This window comes from Neodiprion pinetum, chromosome 5 (assembly GCF_021155775.2).
Source record: "Neodiprion pinetum isolate iyNeoPine1 chromosome 5, iyNeoPine1.2, whole genome shotgun sequence".
In the NCBI taxonomy this organism is placed as follows: domain Eukaryota; kingdom Metazoa; phylum Arthropoda; class Insecta; order Hymenoptera; family Diprionidae; genus Neodiprion; species Neodiprion pinetum.
The window spans coordinates 13665624-13691289 of NC_060236.1; the positions used below are offsets into that span (position 1 = coordinate 13665624).

The window sequence follows — 25666 nt, forward strand, 5'->3', positions numbered from 1 at the left end:
CCAAGAAACAAACACCCCATACAACCACACGCCCCACACCCACACCAACACCACGGTACACACCACCCCCCACACCGACCACCCAATGGACACACACCAGATTCGCGAGACCACCACAGAAGACAGAGGACAGGATCTTACAGACATTCGCTAACATGGACAGACACACAGAATCGACACAGACAAAACAAACATGCAAACAATACACAGGACCACCCCCCGAGATAATAGCCATAATCGCAAGTTTAGTACCAGCAAGCACCCTACACGACGAATTACGAGCACATAAAGAAAGATACATGACTAGACGCGCACACGAACGCACAGACACTGACGAAACAGAAGCCAGCACCTCAACACACCAACCACACACCACACATCAAACAGCACCACACAAAACACAACCCCACAACACACCAGACACCGACAGCGACACAGATTCCACCACCTCCACCGCAGAGACAGTCATACACATCGAAACCACACACACAGGCACACTACAAACACAAACGACGGACAACGACACAGACAGTAACACCGACACCACCTCACTCACGGACACAGTCGAACATACACAAACACCCCAACCAGCCACACACACCACACGGGACTCAAAACGATACAAAAAACGAAAATCAATACGGAAACAGAAAAAAGAACAAAACAGGAAACACTAGACAAACTGACAACACCAAACGGACGGACGAACAACGACGCACACACAACACGGGACGCAATACGATACAAAAAAAAAAAAATAAGGGGGGACAAAACAGAAAACACCAAATACACTAACAACACCAAACCGACGGACGAACAACGACAGACGGAGGCCAAAGAAACAGAACACAACCCAAAAAGAGAGAAGAGAAGGGAGAAGAAACCACGAGCCACGAGGTACAAAGAACAACGCAAAAACTCACCAGGACCCACACCGACGAGAACCACCGTACCAAAACCAAAAATTCGAGTACAAAATAATATAAGAATAGAATAAGTGTATATAAGAAAAAAAAAAAAAAAAAAAAAAAGAGACTAAGTAGAATAAGCAGATATAAGACGACCCACAACCCACACCAAACACACACCCCGCAAATACAACCCAACCTCCATCCCTTAACCCCGACAGATCGGAGCAGACAACACAAAACCAACAAAAATAACAAAAGGAGAATACACAGACGAAAGGACCACAAAATGCGTCACCGAAACCGGCTCACCCTATAGGCCTCGCCCCGCGTGGGGAGGGGGGAGTTGTGACGTTGCACCTAGAGTGCAAGTCACAACAAACCCCAAACCCGCGGGGAAGAGCCGAACGGGTGAGCCCTGTCCCGTCGGGAAAGACCCGAACATCACCGAAGCCCCGACGCTCGGCAGAGCCGAGCGCGAGAGTCAGTACGATCACGGCCGTAAACGCAGCAACACCGTCGACGCCAAGGATACGAGCGAAAGAGAGAGAGAGAGAGAGAGAGAGAGAGAGAGAAAGAAAGAGAGTGAAGCACAAATACACACACACCGATACAACCCCGCTACACGCACGCCGACGACTCCAGGAGAGAGAACCGGAGAGGCCCAACTACACTCCACCCCACCTCGATACACACCCACACACGTTGACGACACCAGGTTAGCCTGCACTCTACAGCCGATCTGCTCCTCCCCTCGCCATACCAACCCTTTCGACCTCACACTCCCCGTCACACGACATTCCCCGTCCCCTGGCAATACCAACCCTCCCTACCTCACATTCCCCGGCACCTCACACTCCCCCCCCCCCCCCCGCGCGCGTATCTGTAAGTTAGTATTAAGGAACGCTAAGGGCTGAGGCGTGATCAGCCACCACTAACGTCTACAACCCTTTTGTACCTTTCCTAGTTTAAGTCGACTCATTCCCCCGATCGCAACACCTGTACACCCCCCCCCCGTCGCAAATATACACATCAAGTTTTACCGATTATATCCGCCCCGTCTCTAATTGTCTTCCCCACCCATATTATTCGTGCGGACTCAGAACCCGTCACAATGTATATATATATTCATATATATTTATATTATACATTATTATAATAGAATATGAATGAAGGTAATTGAGGTAAATGATGTAATAAAATAAAAAATAATTGTAAATGAAAAAATCATAAAAAAATAAAATAAAATAAAAAATAAGCAAATAAATAAAAATATTCGGGATTTTTCTGATAATTATACATAATTTCAAACAATCGAAATATTGTGAAGAAAATTTTTTTTCTCAATGTCCCATTTTCCAAAAGTAAATTGAAAATTATAATATACATGTGTATATATATATATATATAGATATATATGTATATATATATTCATGTATAATTATATGATACATTAATATAATAAAATATGAATGAAGGTAATTGAGGTAAATAATGTAATAATATAAAAAATAATTGTGAATGAAAAAAATCATAAGAAAATGAAATGAAATAAAAAATCAGCGATAAAATAAAAATATTTGGGATTTTTCTAATAATTCCACATAATTTTAAAAAATCGAAATATTGTGGAGAAAATTTTTTTTTTTTAATTTCCCCCTTTTTAAAAGTAAACTGAAAATTATAATATACATATATATATTCATATATATGTATACATACATATATATATATGTGTATATATATATATGTATATATATATATATAGATAAATGTATATATATGTATATATATATTCATATATATATTTATATTATACATTAATATAATAGAATATGAATAAAGGTAATTGAGGTAAATGATGTAATAAGATAAAAATAATTGTGAATGAAAAAATCGTGAAAAAATGAAATAAAATAAAAAATAAGCAAATAAATAAAAATATTTGGAATTTTTCTGATAATTATACATAATTTTGAAAAATCGAAATAATGTAAAAAAAATTTTTTTTTTTTAATTTTCCATTTTTTGAAATCAAATTGAAAATTATAATATACGTGTGTATATATATATATATATATATACGTATACATACATATATATATACATATATATGTATATATATCTATATATATTTATATTATACATTAATATAATAGAATATAAATGAAGGTAATTGAGGTAAATAATGTAATAAAATAAAAAATGATTGTCAATAGAAAAATTATAAAAAAATGAAATAAAATAAAAAATAAGCGAATAATTGAAAATATTTGAGATTTTTCAGATAATCAAACATAATTTTAAAAAATTGAAATATTGTGGAGAAAATTTTTTTTCTCAATTTCCCATTTTTCAAAAGTAAATTGGAAATTATAATATACATGTGTATATATATATATATATAGATATATATGTATATATATATTCATATATAATTATATGATACATTAATATAATAGAATATAAATGAAGGTAATTGAGGTAAATAATGTAATAATATAAAAAATAATTGTGAATGAAAAAATCATAAGAAAATAAAATAAAATAAAAAATCAGCGATAAAATAAAAATATTTGGGATTTTTCTAATAATTATACATAATTTCAAAAAATTGATAAATTGTGGGGAAAATTTTTTTTCATCAGTTTCCCTCTTTTCAAAAGTGAACTGAAAATTATAATATACATATATATATTCATATATATATATATATATATACATGTATATATATATTTATATATATTTATATTATACATTGACATGATAAAATATAAATAGAAGTAATTGAGGTAAATAAAGAAATGAAATGAAAAATGATTGTGAATGGAAAAAATCATAAAAAAATGAAATAAAATTAAAAATAAGCAAATAAATAAAAATATTTGGGATTTTTCTGATAATTACACATAATTTCAAAAAATTGAAATATTGTAGAGAAAATTTTTTTTTTCAATTTCCCATTTTTCAAAAGTAGATTGAAAATTATAATATACATGTGTATATATATATATATGTATACATACATATATATTTACATATACATGTACATATATCTATATATATTTATATTATACATTAATATAATTGAATATCAATTAAGGTTATTGAGGTAAATAATGTAATGAAATGAAAAATTATTGTGAATGGAAAAAATTATAAAAAAATAAAATAAAATGAAGAACAATCGAATAATTAAAAGTATTTAGGATTTTTCTAATAATTATACATAATTTTGAAAAATTGAAATAATGTGAGAAAAATTTTTTTTTTTCAATTTCCCATTTTTTCAAATTAAATTCAAAATTATAATAAACATATGTATATATATATATTTATATTATACATTAATATAAAAGAATAGAAATGAAGGTGATTGAAGTAAATAATGTAATAAAATAAAAAATGATCGTGAATGGGAAAAATTATAAAAAAATGAAATCAAATGAAAAATAAGCAAATAATTAAAAATATTTGGGATGTTTTTGATAATTATACATAATTTTAAAAAATTGAAATGTTGTGGAAAAAATTTTTCATTTCAATTTCCCTCTTTTTAAAAGTAAATTGAAAATTATAATATACATATATATTTATATATATGTATACATACATATATATAAATATGTGTATATATATATATGTATATATATATATATAGATAAATGTATATATATGTATATATATATTCATATATATTTATATTATACATTAATATAATAGAATATGAATGAAGGTAATTGAGGTAAATGATGTAATAAAATAAAAAATAATTGTAAATGAAAAAATCATAAAAAAATTAAATAAAATAAGAAATAAGCAGATGAATAAAAATATTTGGGATTTTTCTGATAATTATACATAATTTCAAAAAATTGAAATATTGTGTAGAAAATTTTCTTTTATCAATTTCCCACTTTTTAAAAGTAAACTGAAAATTGAAATATACATATATATATTCATATATATATCTATATATACATAAATATATATATATATATATATATATATATATATGTGTATATATATGTATATTTATATATATATATACATGTATATATATATTTATATATATTTATATTATACATTGATATAATAAAATATAAATAAAGGTAATTGAGGTCAATAAAGTAATGAAATGAAAAATGATTGTGAATGGAAAAATCATAAAAAAATGAAATAAAATAAAAAATAGGCAGATAATTAAAAATATTTAGGATGTTTCTGATAACTATACATAATTTTGAAAAATTGAAATGTTGTGGGAAAAATTTTTTTTCTCAATTTCCCTTTTTTCGAAAGTAAATTGAAAATTATAATATACATATATATATTCGTACATATGTATACATACATATATATATATATGTGTATATATATATATGTATATATATATATATAGATGAATGTATATATATGTATATACATATTCATATATATTTATATTATACAATAATATAATAGAATATGAATGAAGGTAATTGAGGTAAATGATGTAATAAAATGAAAAATGATTGTGAATGGAAAAAATTATAAAAAAATGAAATAAAATAAAAAACTAGCGAAAAATTGAAAGTATTCAGGATTTTTCTAATAATTTTACATAATTTTGAAAAATCGAAATAATGTGAAAAAATTTTTTTTTTTTTAATTTCCCATTTTTTCAAATTAAATTCAAAATTATAATATACATGTGTATATATATATATATATATATATATATGTGTGTGTATATATGTATATATATATTTATATATATTTACATGTATATATATATTTATGTATATTTGTATTATACATTGATATAATAAAATATCAATCAAGGTAATTGAGGTAAATAAAGTAATGAAATAAAAAATGATTGTGAATGGAAAAAATTATGAAAAAATAAAATAAAATGAAGAACAATCGAATAATTGAAAGTATTTAGGATTTTTCTAATAATTATACATAATTTTGAAAAATTGAAATGATGTGAGAAAAATTTTTTTTTTTTAATTTCCCATTTTTTCAAATTAAATTCAAAATTATAATAAACATATGTATATATATATATTCATATTATACTTTAATATAAAAGAATATAAATAAAGGTAATTGAGGTAAATAATGTAATAAAATGAAAAATGATCGTGAATGGGAAAAATTATAAAAAAATGAAATAAAATGAAAAATAAGCAAATAATTAAAAATATTTGGGATGTTTTCGATAATTATACATAATTTTAAAAAATTGAAATGTTGTGGAAAAAATTTTTCTTCTTAATTTCCCTCTTTTCAAAAGTAAATTGAAAATTATAATATACATATATATTTATATATATGTATACATACATATATATAAATATGTGTATATATATATATGTATATATATATATATAGATAAATGTATATATATGTATATATATATTCATATATATTTATAATATACATTAATATAATAGAATATGAATGAAGGTAATTGAGGTAAATGATGTAATAAAATAAAAAATAATTGTAAATGAAAAAATCATAAAAAAATTAAATAAAATAAGAAATAAGCAGATAAATCAAAATATTTGGGATTTTTCTGATAATTATACATAATTTCAAAAAATTGAAATATTGTGTAGAAAATTTTCTTTTATCAATTTCCCACTTTTTAAAAGTAAACTGAAAATTAAAATATACATGTATATATTCATATATATATATATATATATATATATATATATATATATATATATATATATATATATATATATGTGTATATACATGTATATATATATATATATATACATGTATATATATATTTATATATATTTATATTATACATTGATATAATAAAATATAAATAAAGGTAATTAAGGTCAATAAAGTAATGAAATGAAAAATGATTGTGAATGGAAAAGTCATAAAAAAATGGAATAAAATAAAAAACGATCGAATAATTAAAAAAATTCGGGATTTTTCTAATAATTATACATAAATTTATAAAATTGAAATAATGTAAGAAAAATTTTTTTTTTTTCAATTTTCCATTTTTTAGAATTAAATTGAAAATTATAATATACATATATATATATATGTATATATATATATATACATACATATATATGTATATGTATGATAATATATATTTATATTATACATTAATATAATAGAATATTAATGAAGGTAATTGAGGTAAATAATGTAATAAAATAAAAAATGATTGTGAATTGGAAAAATCATGAAAAAATGAAATGAAATAAAAAATAAGCAAATTATTAAAAATATTTAGGATGTTTCTGATAACCATACATAATTTTAAAAAATTGAAATGTTGTGGAAAAAATTTTTTTTCTCAATTTCCCTTTTTTTGAAAGTAAATTGAAAATTATAATATACATGTGTATATATATATATATATATAGATATATATGTATATATATATTCATATATAATTATATGATACATTAATATAATAGAATATAAATAAAGGTAATTGAGGTAAATAATGTAATAATATAAAAAATAATGGTGAATAAGAAAATCATGAGAAAATGAAATAAAATAAAAAATCAGCGATAAATTAAAAATATTTGGAATTCTTCTAATAATTATACATAATTTTAAAAAATTGAAATATTGTGGAGAAAATTTTTCTTCTCAATTTCCCATTTTTTAAAAGTGAATTGAAAATTATAATATACATGTGTATATATTTATATGTGTGTATATATATGTATATATATATATGTATATACATGTATATATATATTTATATATATTTATATTATACATTGATATAATAAAATATAAATGAAGGTCATTGAGGTCAATAACGTAATGAAATGAAAAATGATTGTGAATGGAGAAATTATTAAAAAAATGAAATGAAATAAAAAATTAGCGAATAAATAAAAATATTTGGGATTTTTCTGATAATTATACATGATTTTGAAAAATTGAAATATTGTGGAGAAAATTTTTTTCTCAATTTCCCATTTTTCAAAAGTAAATTGAAAATTATTATATACATATGTATATATATATATATATAGATATATATGTATATATATATTTATATATATTTATATGATACATTAATTTAATAGAATATAAATGAAGGTAATTGAGGTAGAAAAAGTAATGAAATAAGAAATAATTGTGAATGAAAAAATTATAAAAAAAATGGAATAAAATGAAAAATGAGCGATAAAATAAAAATATTTGGGATTTTTCTAATAATTATACATAATTTTAAAAAATTGAAATATTGTGGAAAAATTTTTCTTCATTACTTTCCCTCTTTTCAAAAGTAAACTGAAAATTATAATATACATATATATATTCATATATATATATATATATATATATACATGTATATATATATTTATATATATGTATATTATACATTGACATGATAAAATATAAATAGAAGTAATTGAGGTAAATAAAGAAATGAAATGAAAAATGATTGTGAATGGAAAAAATCATAAAAAAATGAAATTAAATAAAAAATGAGCGAATAATGAAAAATCTTCAGGAATTTTTCGATAATTATACATAATTTTAAAAAATTGAAATGTTGCGGAAAAAATTTTTTTTTATTTTCCCATTTTTTAAAAGTAGATTGAAAATTATAATATACATATGTATATATATTTATATATATATATACATACATATATATATACATATATATGTATATATATATTCATATATATTCATATTATACATTGATATAATAGAATATAAATGGAGGTAATTGAGGTTAATAATGTAATAAAATAAAAAACGATTGGTAATGGAAAATATTATAAAAAAATGAAATGAGATAAAAAATAAGCGAGTGAATAAAAATATTTGGGATTTGTCTGATAATTATACATAATTTTAAAAAATTGAAATATTATGGAGGAAATTTTTTTTCATCAATTTCCCTCTTTTTAAAAGTATACTGAGAATTATACTATACATAAATATATTCATATATATATATATATATATACATGTATATATATATATATATATATGTATATATATATATATACATGTATATATATATTTATATATATTCATATTATACATTGATATAATAAAATATTAATCAAGGTGATTGAGGTAAATAATGTAATGAAATGAAAAATGACTGTGAATGGAAAAAATTATAAAAAAATGAAATGAAATAAAGAACAAGCGAATAATTAAAAGTATTCAGGATTTTTTTAATAATTATACATAATTTTGAAAAATTGAAATAATGTGAAAAATAATTTTTTTCTTTCAATTTCACATTTTTTAAAATTAAATTGAAAATTATAATATACATATATATATTCATATATATGTATACATACATATATATATATGTGTATATATATAAGTATATATATATATATAGATGAATGTTTATATATGTATATATATATATATATATGTATATATATATATGTCAAGATATATATGTATATATATATTCATATATATTTATATCATACATTAATATCAGAGAATATAAATAAGGGTAATTGAGGTAAATAATGTAATGAAATAAAAAATAAGCGAGTGAATCAAAATATTTGGGATTCTTCTGATAATTAAACATAATTTTAAAAAATTGAAATATTGTGGAGAAAATTTTTTTTCTCAATTTCCTATTTTTTAAAAGTACATTGTAAATTATAATATGCATGTGTATATATATATATATATGTATATATATATAGATATATATTTATATTATACATCAATATAATAGAATATAAATGAAGGTAATTGAAGTTAATAATGTAATAAAATAAAAAACGATTGTGAATGGAAAAAATTATAAAAAAATGAAATGAAATGAAAAATAAGCGAGTAAATAAAAATATTTGGGAATTGTCTGATAATTATACATGATTTTAAAAAATTGTATTATTGTGGAGAAAATTGTTTTTCATCAATTTCCCTCTTTTTGAAAGTAAACTGAAAATTATACTATACATAAATATATTTATATATATATATATATATATATATATATGTATATATATGTATATATATATATATATACATAAATATATACATGTATATATATATTCATATATATTTATATTATACATTGCTTCAATAAAATATAAATAAAGGTAATTGAGGTTAATAAAGTAATGTAATGAAAAATGATTGTGAATGGAAAAATCATAAAGAAATGAAATAAAATCAAAAATAAGCGAATAAATAAAATTATTTGGGATTAGTCTGATAATTATACATAATTTTAAAAAACTGAAATATTGTGGAGAAAATTTTTTTTCATCAATTTCCCTCTTTTTAAAAGTAAACTGAAAATTATAATATACTCATATATATTTATATATATATATATATGTGTATATATATGTATATATATATATATATATATATATATATATATATATATACATGTATATATATATCTATATATATCTATATCAGACATTGCTTTGATAAAATATAAATAAAGGTGATTGAGGTTAATAAAGTAATGAAATGAAAAATGATTGTAAATGGAAAAATCATAAAGAAATGAAATCAAATCAAAAATAAGCGAATAAATAAAAATATTTGGGATTTTTTCTGATAATCATACATGATTTTAAAGAATTAAAATATTGTGGAAAAACTTTTTTTTCTCAATTTCCCATTTTTTAAAAGTGAATTGAAAATTATAATATACACATATATATTCATATATATATATATATATATATATATATATATATATATAGATGTATATATATATTTATATATATTTATATTATACATTGATATAATAAAATATAGATAAAGGTAATTGAGGTAAATAAAGAAATGAAATGAAAAATGATTGTGAATGGAAAAAATCATAAGAAAATGAAATAAAATAAAAAATCAGCGATAGAATGAAAATATTTTGGATTTTTCTAATAATTATACATAATTTTTAAAAATCGAAATATTGTGAGGAAAATTTTTTTTTTTCAACTTTCCATTTTTTAAAACTAAATTGAAAATTATAATATACATATGTATATATATATATATATGTGTATATATATATATATATGTATATATATATATATACATGTATATATATATATATATATATATATATGTATATATATATATATACATGTATATATATATTTATATATATTTATATCATACATTAATATAATAAAATATAAATAAAGGTGATTGAGGTAAATAATGTAATGAAATGAAAAATGACTGTAAATGGAAAAAATTATAAAAAAATGAAATAAAATAAAGATCAAGCGAATAATTAAAAGTATTCAGGATTTTTTTAATAATTATACATAATTTTGAAAAATTGAAATGATGTGAAAAAAAATTTTTTTCTTTTAATTTCACATTTTTTAAAATTATATTGAAAATTATAATATACATATGTATATATATATATATAGATATATATGTATATATATATTTATATATATTTATATGATACATTAATATAATAGAATATAAATGAAGGTAATTGAGGTAAAAAAAGTAATGATATAAGAAATAATTGTGAATGAAGAAATTATAAAAAAAAATGGAATAAAATAAAAAATGAGCGATAAAATAAAAATATTTGGGATTTTTTTAATAATTATACATAATTTTAAAAAATTGAAATATTGTGAAAAAATTTTCCTTTATTAATTTCCCTTTTTCCAAAAGTAAACTGAAAATTATAATATACATATATATATTCATATATATATATATATATATATATATATACATGTATATATATATTTATATATATTTATGTTATACATTGACATGATAAAATATAAATAGAAGTAATTGAGGTAAATAAAGAAATGAAATGAAAAATGATTGTGAATGGAAAAAATCATAAAAAAATGAAATGAAATAAAAAATGAGCGAATAATTAAAAATATTCAGGAATTTTTCGATAATTATACATAATTTTAAAAAATTGAAATGTTGCGGAAAAAATTTTTTTTCAGCATTTTCCCATTTTTTAAAAGTAGATTGAAAATTATAATATACATATGTATATATATTTATATATATATATACATACATATATATATACATATATATGTATTTATATATTTATATATATTTATATTATACATTAATATAATAGAATATAAATGAAGGTAATTGAGGTTAATAATGTAATAAAATAAAAACGATTGGTATTGGAAAATAATATAAAAAAATTAAATGAGATAAAAAATAAGCGAGTGAATAATAATATTTGGGATTTGTCTGATAATTATACATAATTTTAAAAAATTGAAATATTGTGGAGGAAATTTTTTTTCATCAATTTCCCTCTTTTTAAAAGTATACTGAAAATTATACTATACATAAATATATTCATATATATATATATATATACATGTATATATATATATTTATATATGTATATATATATATATACATGTATATATATCTATATATATTCATATTATACATTGATATAATAAAATATGAATCAAGGTGATTGAGGTAAATAATGTAATGAAATGAAAAATGACTGTGAATGGAAAAAATTATAAAAAAATGAAATAAAATAAAAAACAAGCGAATAATTGAATGAATTCAGGATTTTTCTAATGATTATACATGAATTTATAAAATTGGAATAATGTAAGAGGAATTTTTTTTTTTTAATTTCCCATTTTTTAAAATTAAATTGAAAATTATAATATACATATATATATATATATATATATATGTGTATATATATGTATATATATATGTATATATATATATATACATGTATATATACATTTATATATATTTATATTATACATTGATATAATAAAATATGAATCAAGGTGATTGAGGTAAATAATGTAATAAAATGAAAAATGACTGTGAATGGAAAAATCATAAAGAAATGAAATCAAATCAAAAATAAGCGAATAAATAAAAATATTTGGGATTTTTTCTGATAATCATACATGATTTTAAAGAATTAAAATATTGTGGAAAAACTTTTTTTTCTCAATTTCCCATTTTTTAAAAGTAAATTGAAAATTATAATATACACATATATATTCATATATATATATATATATATATATATATATATATACATGTATATATATATTTATATATATTTATATTATACATTGATATAATAAAATATAGATAAAGGTAATTGAGGTAAATAAAGAAATGAAATGAAAAATGATTGTGAATGGAAAAAATCATAAGAAAATGAAATAAAATAAAAAATCAGCGATAGAATGAAAATATTTTGGATTTTTCTAATAATTATACATAATTTTTAAAAATCGAAATATTGTGAGGAAAATTTTTTTTTTTCAACTTTCCATTTTTTAAAACTAAATTGAAAATTATAATATACATATGTATATATATATATATATGTGTATATATATGTATATATATATGTATATATATATATATACATGTATATATATATATATATATATATATATGTATATATATATATATACATGTATATATATATTTATATATATTTATATTATACATTAATATAATAAAATATAAATAAAGGTGATTGAGGTAAATAATGTAATGAAATGAAAAATGACTGTAAATGGAAAAAATTATAAAAAAATGAAATAAAATAAAGATCAAGCGAATAATTAAAAGTATTCAGGATTTTTTTAATAATTATACATAATTTTGAAAAATTGAAATGATGTGAAAAAAAATTTTTTTCTTTTAATTTCACATTTTTTAAAATTATATTGAAAATTATAATATACATATGTATATATATATATATATATAGATATATATGTATATATATATTTATATATATTTATATGATACATTAATATAATAGAATATAAATGAAGGTAATTGAGGTAAAAAAAGTAATGATATAAGAAATAATTGTGAATGAAGAAATTATAAAAAAAAATGGAATAAAATAAAAAATGAGCGATAAAATAAAAATATTTGGGATTTTTCTAATAATTATACATAATTTTAAAAAATTGAAATATTGTGAAAAAATTTTCCTTTATTAATTTCCCTTTTTTCAAAAGTAAACTGAAAATTATAATATACATATATATATTCATATATATATATATATATATATATATATATATATATATACATGTATATATATATTTATATATATTTATGTTATACATTGACATGATAAAATATAAATAGAAGTAATTGAGGTAAATAAAGAAATGAAATGAAAAATGATTGTGAATGGAAAAAATCATAAAAAAATGAAATGAAATAAAAAATGAGCGAATAATTAAAAATATTCAGGAATTTTTCGATAATTATACATAATTTTAGAAAATTGAAATGTTGCGGAAAAAATTTTTTTTCAGCATTTTCCCATTTTTTAAAAGTAGATTGAAAATTATAATATACATATGTATATATATTTATATATATATATACATACATATATATATACATATATATGTATTTATATATTTATATATATTTATATTATACATTAATATAATAGAATATAAATGAAGGTAATTGAGGTTAATAATGTAATAAAATAAAAACGATTGGTATTGGAAAATAATATAAAAAAATGAAATGAGATAAAAAATAAGCGAGTGAATAATAATATTTGGGATTTGTCTGATAATTATACATAATTTTAAAAAATTGAAATATTGTGGAGGAAATTTTTTTTCATCAATTTCCCTCTTTTTAAAAGTATACTGAAAATTATACTATACATAAATATATTCATATATATATATATATATATACATGTATATATATATATTTATATATGTATATATATATATATACATGTATATATATCTATATATATTCATATTATACATTGATATAATAAAATATGAATCAAGGTGATTGAGGTAAATAATGTAATGGAATGAAAAATGACTGTGAATGGAAAAAATTATAAAAAAATGAAATAAAATAAAAAACAAGCGAATAATTGAATGAATTCAGGATTTTTCTAATGATTATACATGAATTTATAAAATTGGAATAATGTAAGAGGAATTTTTTTTTTTTAATTTCCCATTTTTTAAAATTAAATTGAAAATTATAATATACATATATATATATATATATATATATATATATGTGTATATATATGTATATATATATGTATATATATATATATACATGTATATATACATTTATATATATTTATATTATACATTGATATAATAAAATATGAATCAAGGTGATTGAGGTAAATAATGTAATGAAATGAAAAATGACTGTGAATGGAAAAAATTATAAAAAAATGAAATAAAATAAAGAACAAGCGAATAATTAAAAGTATTCAGGATTTTTTTAATAATTATACATAATTTTGAAAAATTAAAATAATGTGAAAAAAAATTTTGTTTCTTCCAATTTCACATTTTTTAAAATTGAATTGAAAATTATAATATACATTTATATATTCATATATATGTATACATACATATATATATATGTGTATATATATAAGTATATATATATATATAGATGATTGTATATATATGTATATATATATATATATATATATATATATATATACCGGGACAATCTCTTGAAACTATACATATAACGCGCATGCGCCAAATAATTTAATCTCATTGGTCGGGGAGATCGCGCCGCGGTGATGTTTTCATCTGCTGAGCAAGGCGCCAACGTACACAAAATGAAACAAAAGCTGTAATTCTCTCGCGCGTAAAGCCGTGGATTGAGGTTATGCTGCTGTTTATTTTTACGTAGCGTGAATTGTCTAAGAAGAATAGTATCGTTCTGCAATACCGTGGTTGATTTCGGAAGATATTCAACCGACGCAATAGAGAATTTAACGGAAAAGCAAATATCAAATGATACAGAAATTGGGTGTTATTTATTGAAAGAAGAAATCTGAAATTCAAAGTGAAATGTCATTAACAAGTGGGAGTCTGGACAAACAGAAGTAGGTAAGTAAAAACAATGTTTATTGTGAACAGATTCTTTATTTACATAAAATTAAAAATAAATGAATGGTTGAGACCCAGTAGATATTTCCAGAGTCGATTCGTTACGGTGCAGTGCTCGAGAAGTCAGTAATTAGTGCCGATGAACATGAAATAAATAAAAGAAATGAGTAACAAGGAATAAAGAAATTATTCATCTTAAACACGAAGCTTAGGAGGACAAAGAGTAGCAATTAACAGAAAACGTACCCGACGCAATACTCACAAAAACCCTCGCCGACATCATTGATTAGTTGACAAAGTTTTTGCAGCTCCATTGTACAATAATCAATGTTCCGTTAACAAAGAGGGTTCACCAGATATCCAAGAATAAAAAGAGAAAAAGAACAACAGTTAATATTACAGTGTAAATCATGCTATTAATGAAAAATTAGGAAACAAAACAATAACTTACAAGACAATCGTCCGATAACACTGGGAGACCAATCTCCAATCTTCTGATCACCCCTCGTCTGGCCATTGGTTGCCTTTCAAAAAGTGCTGCCTTTTTTTTTGCCTTCAAAAATACCGGAAGATCCTGTTTGATAATAATAGCTTCTAATATTTTCAGGTACGAAATAATTCATTGTCAAAAGGGGACTAAATTTGTCAGGCATGGAAGCATGTAAGTAAATTTCCTATTACGTGATCTTTGACAATGACAATATTTTAACATGGATTTAATGATAAGATTCGTTTTGTTTTCAGCAGGCTCGATGTTTAAACTTTAATTAACACGAGGACAATTATGCCTTACCTGATGGTCAAAACGTTTAGGTGGCAAGGATCCTGGTTTCTCGAGCGGTGCAATCATTAGCACCATCGAACCTGGTTGTTTTGTCAGACATCAGGTGCCAGAGTGAATTTTATCAGGCCATCGCCACCTTCTTAACATCAGTTGAGGCAAAATTGAAGAGCGGGATATACTACAGATCATAATGGCTGAATATTCCATCATTTTACTCTGATCGAGCCGAAAGCGATAAGTTTGTTACTTAACCGTTGCTGCCAATTCATTCTACCGAGGAATCATTCTGTGCACCATTGTAATTTAAGCATTATTATTGACCAGCATTGTTTTTCAAACTTTATACCATTTGATTTGATATCTTATTTTGAAGCTTACTTTTACTCTCTTTGGCATTGAATTCAGATGAATAGTTTTTCAAGTCCTCAATTAGATTGTAGGGTTGAATTTTGCTAGGCAAACTGAATCAATCTAAATCTAGAACTGTTAAATAAGTTCAGTTAAAAATGTCTTTAAATTTAATCTTAGTTGACGGTGTCATCTGGCTAGCTAGTTGCACGATAACTTGAAACCAAATTCAATTTTACACTCTTTATAGGGTCCTACGCTAAGACTGAAAGCTTGTGAATTTCCATGTACCGCAATTATTTCTGCATTTCATGTTAGCATTATCTGGAGCAAAAAAAATCCCATTTTGAGATTGAAAATGGAACCTGAAACACAGAGTTATTCAATAGCTCGAATTGAAAACCAAGAATTTTATAATGGTTTCTGCAACAAAGGGACTCTTTCCAAATATCCTTGTTAGAAGGTGATGTTCGGAGGACTATGAACAAGATATTGTATCGGATTAAATTATTTGGAAAAAAATCTTCGTAAACTTTGTTAAAAATTAGATATTCATTTATTTTGATGGAACAAGGGACACAATCTTTACATTACTTTAAAATTGACATTACTCTAAAACATGATTGTCCTTGAAGCTAATTGTGACATTGAGGCGCATTTTGAGAAACTTGATTTTCAACTTGTGTCACAGGATGTGATTTACATTCCTGAGTTCTACGCTTTCGATTAGATTTTCTTTGTTTCGAACCGCACTAACATGAAATACAGAAATCATTTTAATAAATCTAATGTTACTTGAATTTTCAATTTGAGTATTAGGTTCCCTTCATTTATTTAATCGAACATCATTGAAAATTTGCGAAATAAATTCTGATAATCATTCGGAAATTTTAAATAGTAGTAGCAATAATTTGTTAATCAGAAAAAATACATTGACTATCGACTATTCGTAAATTTTGTTGAACTATTTTCAAGAAAAAAAAGATTCACAGTTCCGTTACAGGTAGTGAGATATTTAAATTTCTTGAACGCTCGGTTTAATGTCTCATTTTCGAAAATGATAAAATTCAATATTACCGCCTGAAATCACAAAAGAGTAAGAAAGTTGCTTAGTTGCTTGAAAGTGGCGATGATCTTTGTACGTCTGACAAATTGAATGGGCAGATAACAGTGAATATCAGAGATGTAATTATTTTAGCCGTATCACCTGTTGATAGATAAAAATTCCATTGTTATTTCTAATGTACGAAATAATAAAAATGATCAAATAAAGTGTTCGCACCTACCTGCTGCCTTTCTTCCAAGCACCCAACATTTAAACAGATTTCTCATTTTAGTCGAATAAAGCCAATTTTCAAAGAGCATTAGCACTAACTTTCCGAGTCACTACCTCGACTGTTTAAGATTCTAACCTCAAAAATTCGTATGAACTACAACGCCGCCAGAAACAGAGTTTGACAGCTGAAACTCGGAGTGGTCAACCTGCCCGAGCAGCCGATAAAACTCGCGCATGCGCATTATTTGTATAGTTTCAAGAGATTGTCGCGGTATATATGTATAGATATATATGTATATATATATTCATATATATTTATATCATACATTATTATCAGAGAATATAAATAAGGGTAATTGAGGTAAATAATGTAATGAAATAAAAAATAATTGTAGATAAAAAAATCATAAAAAATTGAAATGAAATGAAAAATAAGCGAGTGAAACAAAATATTTGGGATTTGTCTGATAATTAGACATAATTTGAAAGAATTGAAATATTGTGGAGAAAATTTTTTTTCATCAATTTCCCTCTTTTAAAAAGTAAACTGAAAATTATACTATACATAAATGTATTCATATATATATATATATATATATATATGTATATATATGTATATATATATATATATATATATATATATATATATATATATATATACATGTATATATATATTTATCTATATTCATATTATACATTGATATAATAAAATATGAATGAAGGTAATTGAGGTAAATAAAGTATTGAAATGAAAAATGATTGTAAATGGAAAAATCATAGAAAAATGAAATAAAATAAGAAATAAGCGAACAAATAAAAATATTTGGGATTCTTCTGATAATTATACATAATTTTAAAAAATTGAAATATTGTGGAGAAAATTTTTTTTCTCAATTTCCCATTTTTTAAAAGTACATTGAAAATTATAATATACATGTGTATATATATATATATATATATACATATATATGTATATATATATTTATATGTATTTATATTATACATTAATATAATAGAATATAAATGAGGCTAATTGAGGTTAATAATGTAATAAAATAAAAAACGATTGTTAATGGAAAAAATTATGAAAAAATGAAATGAAATGAAAAATAAGCGAGTAAATAAAAATATTTGGGATTTGTCTGATAATTATACATAATCTTGAAAAATTGAAATATTGTGAAGAAAATTTTTTTTCATCAATTACCCTCTTTTTAAAAGTAAACTGAAAATTATACTATTCATAAATATATTCATATATATATATATATATATGTATATATATGTATATAGATATATATATATATATATATATATATATATATATATATATATATATATGTATATATATATATATACATGTATATATATATATATATATATATGTATATATATATATACATGTATATATATATTTATATATATTTATATTATACATCGATATAATAAAATATAAATAAAGGTGATTGAGGTGAATAATGTAATAAAATTAAAAATGACTGTAAATGGAAAAAATTGTAAAAAAATGGAATAAAATAAAGAACAAGCGAATAATCAAAAGTATTCAGGATTTTTCTAATAATTATACATAATTTTGAAAAATTGAAATAATGTGAAAAAAAATTTTTTTTTTTCAATTTCCCATTTTTTAAAAGTATATTGAAAATTATAATATACATATGTATATATATATTTATATAGATATATATGTATATATATATTCATATATAATTATATGATACATTAATATAATAGAATATTAATGAAGGTAATTGAGGTAAATAATGTAATAATATAAAAAATATTTATGAATGAAAAAATTATAAGAAAATGAAATAAAATAAAAAATCAGCGATAAAATAGAAATATTTTGGATTTTTCTAATAATTATACATAATTTTAAAAAATCGAAATATTGTGGGGAAAATTTTTTTTTTTCAATTTTCCTCTTTTTAAAAGTAAACTGAAAATTATATTATACATATATATATTCATATATATATATATATATATATATATATATATACATGTATATATACATTCATATATATTTATATTAAACATTGATATAATGAAATATAAATGAAGGTAATTGAGGTAAATAATGTAATAAAATAAAAAATGATTGTGAATGGAAAAATTTATGAAAAAATGAAATAAAATAAAAAATAAGCAAATAATTAAAAATATTTAGGATGTTTCTGATAACTATACATAATTTTAAAAAATTGAAATGTTGTGGAAAAAATTTTTTTTCTCAATTTCCCTTTTTTTGAAAGTTAATTGAAAATTATGATATACATGTATATATTCGTATATATGTATACATACATATATATATATATGTGTATATATATATATGTTTATATATATATATATAGATAAATGTATATATATGTATATATATATTCATATATATTTATATTATACATTAATATAATAGAATATGAGGACTTCCGTTTCCGTTTTGAATGTGAGTGACAGGTGTGCGAAAGAGTCCGAGAGAAAAGGAGAGAATTTAGCAGGATAGCAAAGGTGAGGAGAAAAGGAAATAGGGCAGAGAAGGAGCGGGGAAGACATAGACGGGCGGTCGGGTGAAGGGAATAGGGAGGCAGTGATAGAAGGGAAGGGCGGGGGAAAAAGAAAGAAGGGGGAGAGTTTTGAGGTTAGGCAGAAAGAGCAGGCGGACGGCAACGATTCGGATAAGATAGGAATAGGCAGTGACACCTAGGGAGTAAGAAGGGGGATAGAGTAGACAGGTAGGCGGCGGATAGATAAGGTAGGGAGCGGTGAAGGAGAGAAAGAGTATGAGTAACGCGGGTGGCCAAAAAGAAGGGGCGAACAGGGAAGAGGAGGAGAAAAAGAAAGGTAGGCCGGGGGCAGTTGCAGCGTTAGGGAGGGATAGGAGGCATAGCCTGGGATCGTCGGCGACGGTGCTAGACTTATGGAAGAGAAAGCGGGAGGAGGAAGGGGAAAAAGGGGAGGAAGAGGCAGACGAGTTGCAGGAAAGAGAAAGAGTATTTGGGAAAAGCAGGAAAGTGCACCGATCGCCGGAGGGTAAGACAGGGGAGGAAGGGAAGGTAGAGGGAGGGGGTATACAAGATATGTTAAGGTTGATTAGGGAAGAGCTAAAGATAGGTCTAGAGGAGGTCAAAGGGCAGGGAAGGGGGATCAGGGAAGAAGTGGAAAAGATTAAAGGCGAAATGGCTAGAAGGGAAGAGCAGTGGGAAGTAGAGAGGGGGGAGATGAAGGAAATGATAAGGGATCTAGGTAAAAGACTAGAAGAGGTAGAAGAGCGGAGAGGGGGTGAGATGGAAAGGGTAAAGGAGAGGCTGATAGAATTAGAAAAAAAGAGTGCAGAAGGAGGGGGAGAAAGGCAGGTACAGGGAAATGCGGAAGTGGCGCAGGTAACAATAGATAGATTAAAAGAGATGGAGTGGGCCATAGAGAGGAAAGAAAGGGAAGAAAGAAGGGGAAATATAGTATTGAGAGGAGCGAGACTTGAGAAGGGAAGAGAAAAGGAAGAGTTGAAAAAGATTTTGCAGCTGATAGGGGTAGAGGTTGAGGTAAAGGATATGTGGGAGGTAGGCGCGAAAAAGGGGGGAGAAAAGGGGATATGGATAGCAAGACTAGGAAATAGGGAGCAAAAGAGGCAGGTAATGGGAAGAAAAAGCCTACTCAAAGGGAGGGAGGAGAGAATAGACGAGGATCTCACCTGGGCAGAGAGAAGAATGAAATGGAAGTTGAGGGAGATAGCAGCTATTGAGGAGAGAAGGGGAAACAGAGTAAGAATAGGGTATGCAAAGATTTGGATAGAAGGGAAAATGTGGAAGTGGGATGAGATAGGAGAAGTGCTTAGGGATGGTACAGGGAGAGCGAGGGAAGGGGGGCAAAGGGAGGGGAGGGGAAAAGTGGGGGAAAGCGATAGGGAAAGGTCAGCAAGCGAGGAAAGACAAGAGGGAAGTATAGAAGCACAGGGAAGGGTACGTAGGGAAAGGCAGTCGGGGGAATGGGTAGTGGGGGGGGACAGAGGCAGGTGGGGAGGGAAATAAGGAGGAGAGAGAGGGGAGTAGGCGAGACAGAAAGGGAGGGGTGGAAAGTAGCTTTTTGGAATGTGGCGGGGCTCGCGAGAAAGGATGAAGATTTCTGGAGGGGGCTAGGGGAGTGGGATGTAATATTTCTAATGGAGACATGGATAGAAAAGAAGGGGTGGGAAAGGATTAGAAATAAGTTGCCAGTAGGGTATAAATGGGAAGTGCAGTATGCGGTTCGAAAAAATAGGAAGGGAAGAGCAATAGGCGGAATGCTATCAGGGGTAAGAAGGGAGATAGTAAGTGGGGAGGGAGGGAGGGAAGAGGTAAACGAGGGCATGATAGAAAGGAAAATAAGTGTAGGGGGGGAAAAATGGGTAGTAGTAGGAATATACGTAAATGGGGACCTAAAAGAAAAGATAGGGGAATTGAAGGAGCGGGCAGAAGAGATAGAGGGAGGGGTAAAAGTGTTAGTGGGGGGTGATTTTAATGCCAGGACAGGGCAGGAGGGGGGAGGATGCTGGGGAGAAGGAGAGGAGGAGAGTAGGAGTAGGAAATCAAAGGACAGGAAAATAAACTCGGAAGGTAGGCAGCTGGTGCAATTTTTAGAGGAGACAGGATGGACAATAATGAACGGGAACATAGAGGGGGATGAGGAGGGGGAATTTACGTATGTAGGAGGGGCAGGGGTGACAGTGATAGACTACGCTATAGGAGACATCGAGGTGAGGGATAGGGTCAAAAGGATAGAGATTGGGGATAGGGTTGACTCGGATCATCACCCGGTAATAGTGTGGTTGAGGGGGGCAGTGGCTAGGACAAGGAAGGGAAAAAGAGTAGGGGGAACTAATAGAGGAGACTGGACGGAGGAGGGTAGGATGAGGTTTAGAACAGAAGTCAAATGGGAGGGGATAGGAGAAGTGGATGTAGGGAAAGAGATAGAGAAAAGAATAAGGGAGTTTAGACGAGCCTTAGATGTAGGAGGGAGGGGGAGGGAAGCGAAAAAGGGATGGTGGGACGAGGAATGTAGGCGAAAAAAAGCGGAAGTTAGGCAGAGTCTAAGGAAATGGAGAAAGGGGGAGGGGGAAGGGGACGCGTATAGAAAGGAAAGAAGGGAATATAATAGGCTATGCGAGGAGAGGAAAAAGAAAGAAAATGAGGGATTCATAAAAGAAGCAGCGGAAGCAAGGACAGAAAGCAAGGTATGGGAGATAGTTAATAGGGAAAGAAAGAAGTGGAAGAGGGTGAATGAAGAAATAGGAGATCAGGAGTGGAGGGAGTATTTCATGGGAGTATTAGGCGGGGTAGAAAGCAAGGTAACAGAAGGCGGGGAGTCGGTAAATAGGAAGGGGGACGGGGAAGGGGAGCTGCAGAGGGAAGAGATTAAAAAGGTGATAGGAAAGCTGAGGGATGGAAAGGCACCAGGGGGGGATGGAATAGTTAGCGAGGTATGGAGGTATGGGGGGGAAGAAATGGAGCAGTGGATATGGAAAACATGTAACAGAGTTTGGGTGGGGGAGGGCTGGCCAGAGGATTGGAGGGAGGGATTGATAGCGCCGATAGTTAAGAAGGGGGAGGGGAAAAGGGTAGAAGAGTATAGGGGGGTGACTTTGATGCCAACTCTATATAAGGTGTATGCGATGGCATTAGCGGATAGGTTAGAAAGAGAGGTAGAAGAAAAGGGCTTGATACCGCAAAACCAAACGGGTTTCAGAAAAGGCATGGGCACCATTGACAATATATATGTTCTTAACTATTTAATCAATAGGCAGGTGGGAAAGGATAAGGGAAAGATGGTGGCGTTTTTTGTGGACCTGAAAGCTGCTTTTGATTCAGTGAACAGGAAGGTGCTGTGGGAGACTATGGAAAGGAGAGGGGTGAGGGAAGGGCTAAGGGTAAGGATAGAGGAAATTTACAAGGAAACAAAGAGTCGAGTAAGGAGCGGGGGTAAGCTAGGAGAGGCGTTTTGGACAGCGAGGGGGGTAAGGCAGGGATGTCCGCTCAGTCCGCATGTGTTCAACCTGCTGCTGGCGGACTTAGAAGAGGAAATGGGGAGAGGGAGAAGGGTTGGGGGGGTGGAGCTAGCCGGCGGCAGGGTATGCACGTTAGCTTATGCGGATGATATGGTGTTACTAGCGGAAAGTGAAGAGGAAATGGAGGTAATGATTAGGAAGTTAGAAAGGTATATGGATAGGAAAAGGCTGACGGTAAATGTAGGGAAATCAAAGATTATGAGATTTAGGAAAGGAGGCGGTAGAAGGAAAAACATAGATTGGAGATGGAAAGGGAAAAGGATAGAGGAGGTGAAAGAGTTCAGCTATTTAGGGTATAGAGTAAAGTGCAATGGGGGACAGGAAGCACAGGTGAAAGAGAGAGTACGGAAGGCAGGGGTAGTAATGAGGCAGGTATGGGGAATAGGAAAAAGAAGGTTTGGGAGGGATTGGGAAAAAAGGATTTGGTTATTTGACAGGCTAGTATGGACGGTAATAGAGTATGCATCGGAGATATGGGGGTGGAGAGAGTGGAGGGCGGTCGAGGCGGTACAGGATAGATTTTTGAGATGGACATTAGGAGTGGATGGGAGAACACCGGGATATTTAGTAAGGGAGGAACTACAGAGGGAGAAACTAAGGATTAGGGCAGGGAGAAGGGCATGGAATTTTGAAAGGAAGCTGGAGAGAGGGGAGGGTAGCGAGTTAGCTAGGAGATGCTGGGAAGAGATAAGGGACAAGGCAGAAGCTGGGAGGCAGGGATCGAGGTGGGAAAGAGAAAGGGAAAGTTTCTTTGCGGAAAGGGGAGCAGAGAGTAGAGAGGTAGTCGCGAGAAGGGAGAGGGGCGAGATGGAGTTTAGGGAAATAGAGGAGAGAGAGAGGGAAGAACAGAGAAAAGAGAGGTGGGAGAAAATAAGGGAATCGAGGTACAACAGATGGTACAGGCTAGTGAAAGGAGAAGGGATACCAGGATATCTGGGAAAGGGATGGGGAGAAAGCAGGTGGATAAGGGTGGCAAGATTTAGGTTAGGAAGCGAGATGAAGGAGGCAAGGTACTGGGAAGAAGAGGAAAAGAGAAGGTGTAGGGTGTGCGGGGGGGAGGAGGAAACATGGGAGCACGTATGGGAAAGGTGCGTAGGCTGGGATAGAAGGGAGGAAAGCTGGCAGGAGGTGGTGAGGGAGATGCTAGGTGAGGAGGGGGGGGGAGAAGTCTGGATGAGAGAATTGGAAAGGATCAGGGATGTACAAGAGAATGAAAGAGTGAGATATGAATGGGAAATGGAAGTCGATTAGGATAAGGACGAATTAGGGAATAGAATAAGGTAAAATAGGATAAGGTTAAGTAAAGATAAGGATAAAAAGTAAGAAAAGGATAAGAGGGAAAGTAAGGGAATGGCAAGGCAATGGCACAGGACACAGGCAATTAGA

The 25666-nt window shown here is 26.7% G+C and overlaps 1 protein-coding gene across 1 annotated transcript; it reads left to right on the forward strand.

Annotated features, from left to right (window-relative positions):
- The first annotated feature begins 21023 nt into the window (after positions 1-21023).
- Positions 21024-22268, forward strand: LOC124220460 (golgin subfamily A member 6-like protein 6). The gene has a single exon (XM_046629370.1). It carries the CDS (start codon positions 21024-21026, stop codon positions 22266-22268), a length of 1245 nt encoding a protein of 414 aa, XP_046485326.1.
- Positions 22269-25666: the final 3398 nt, after the last annotated feature.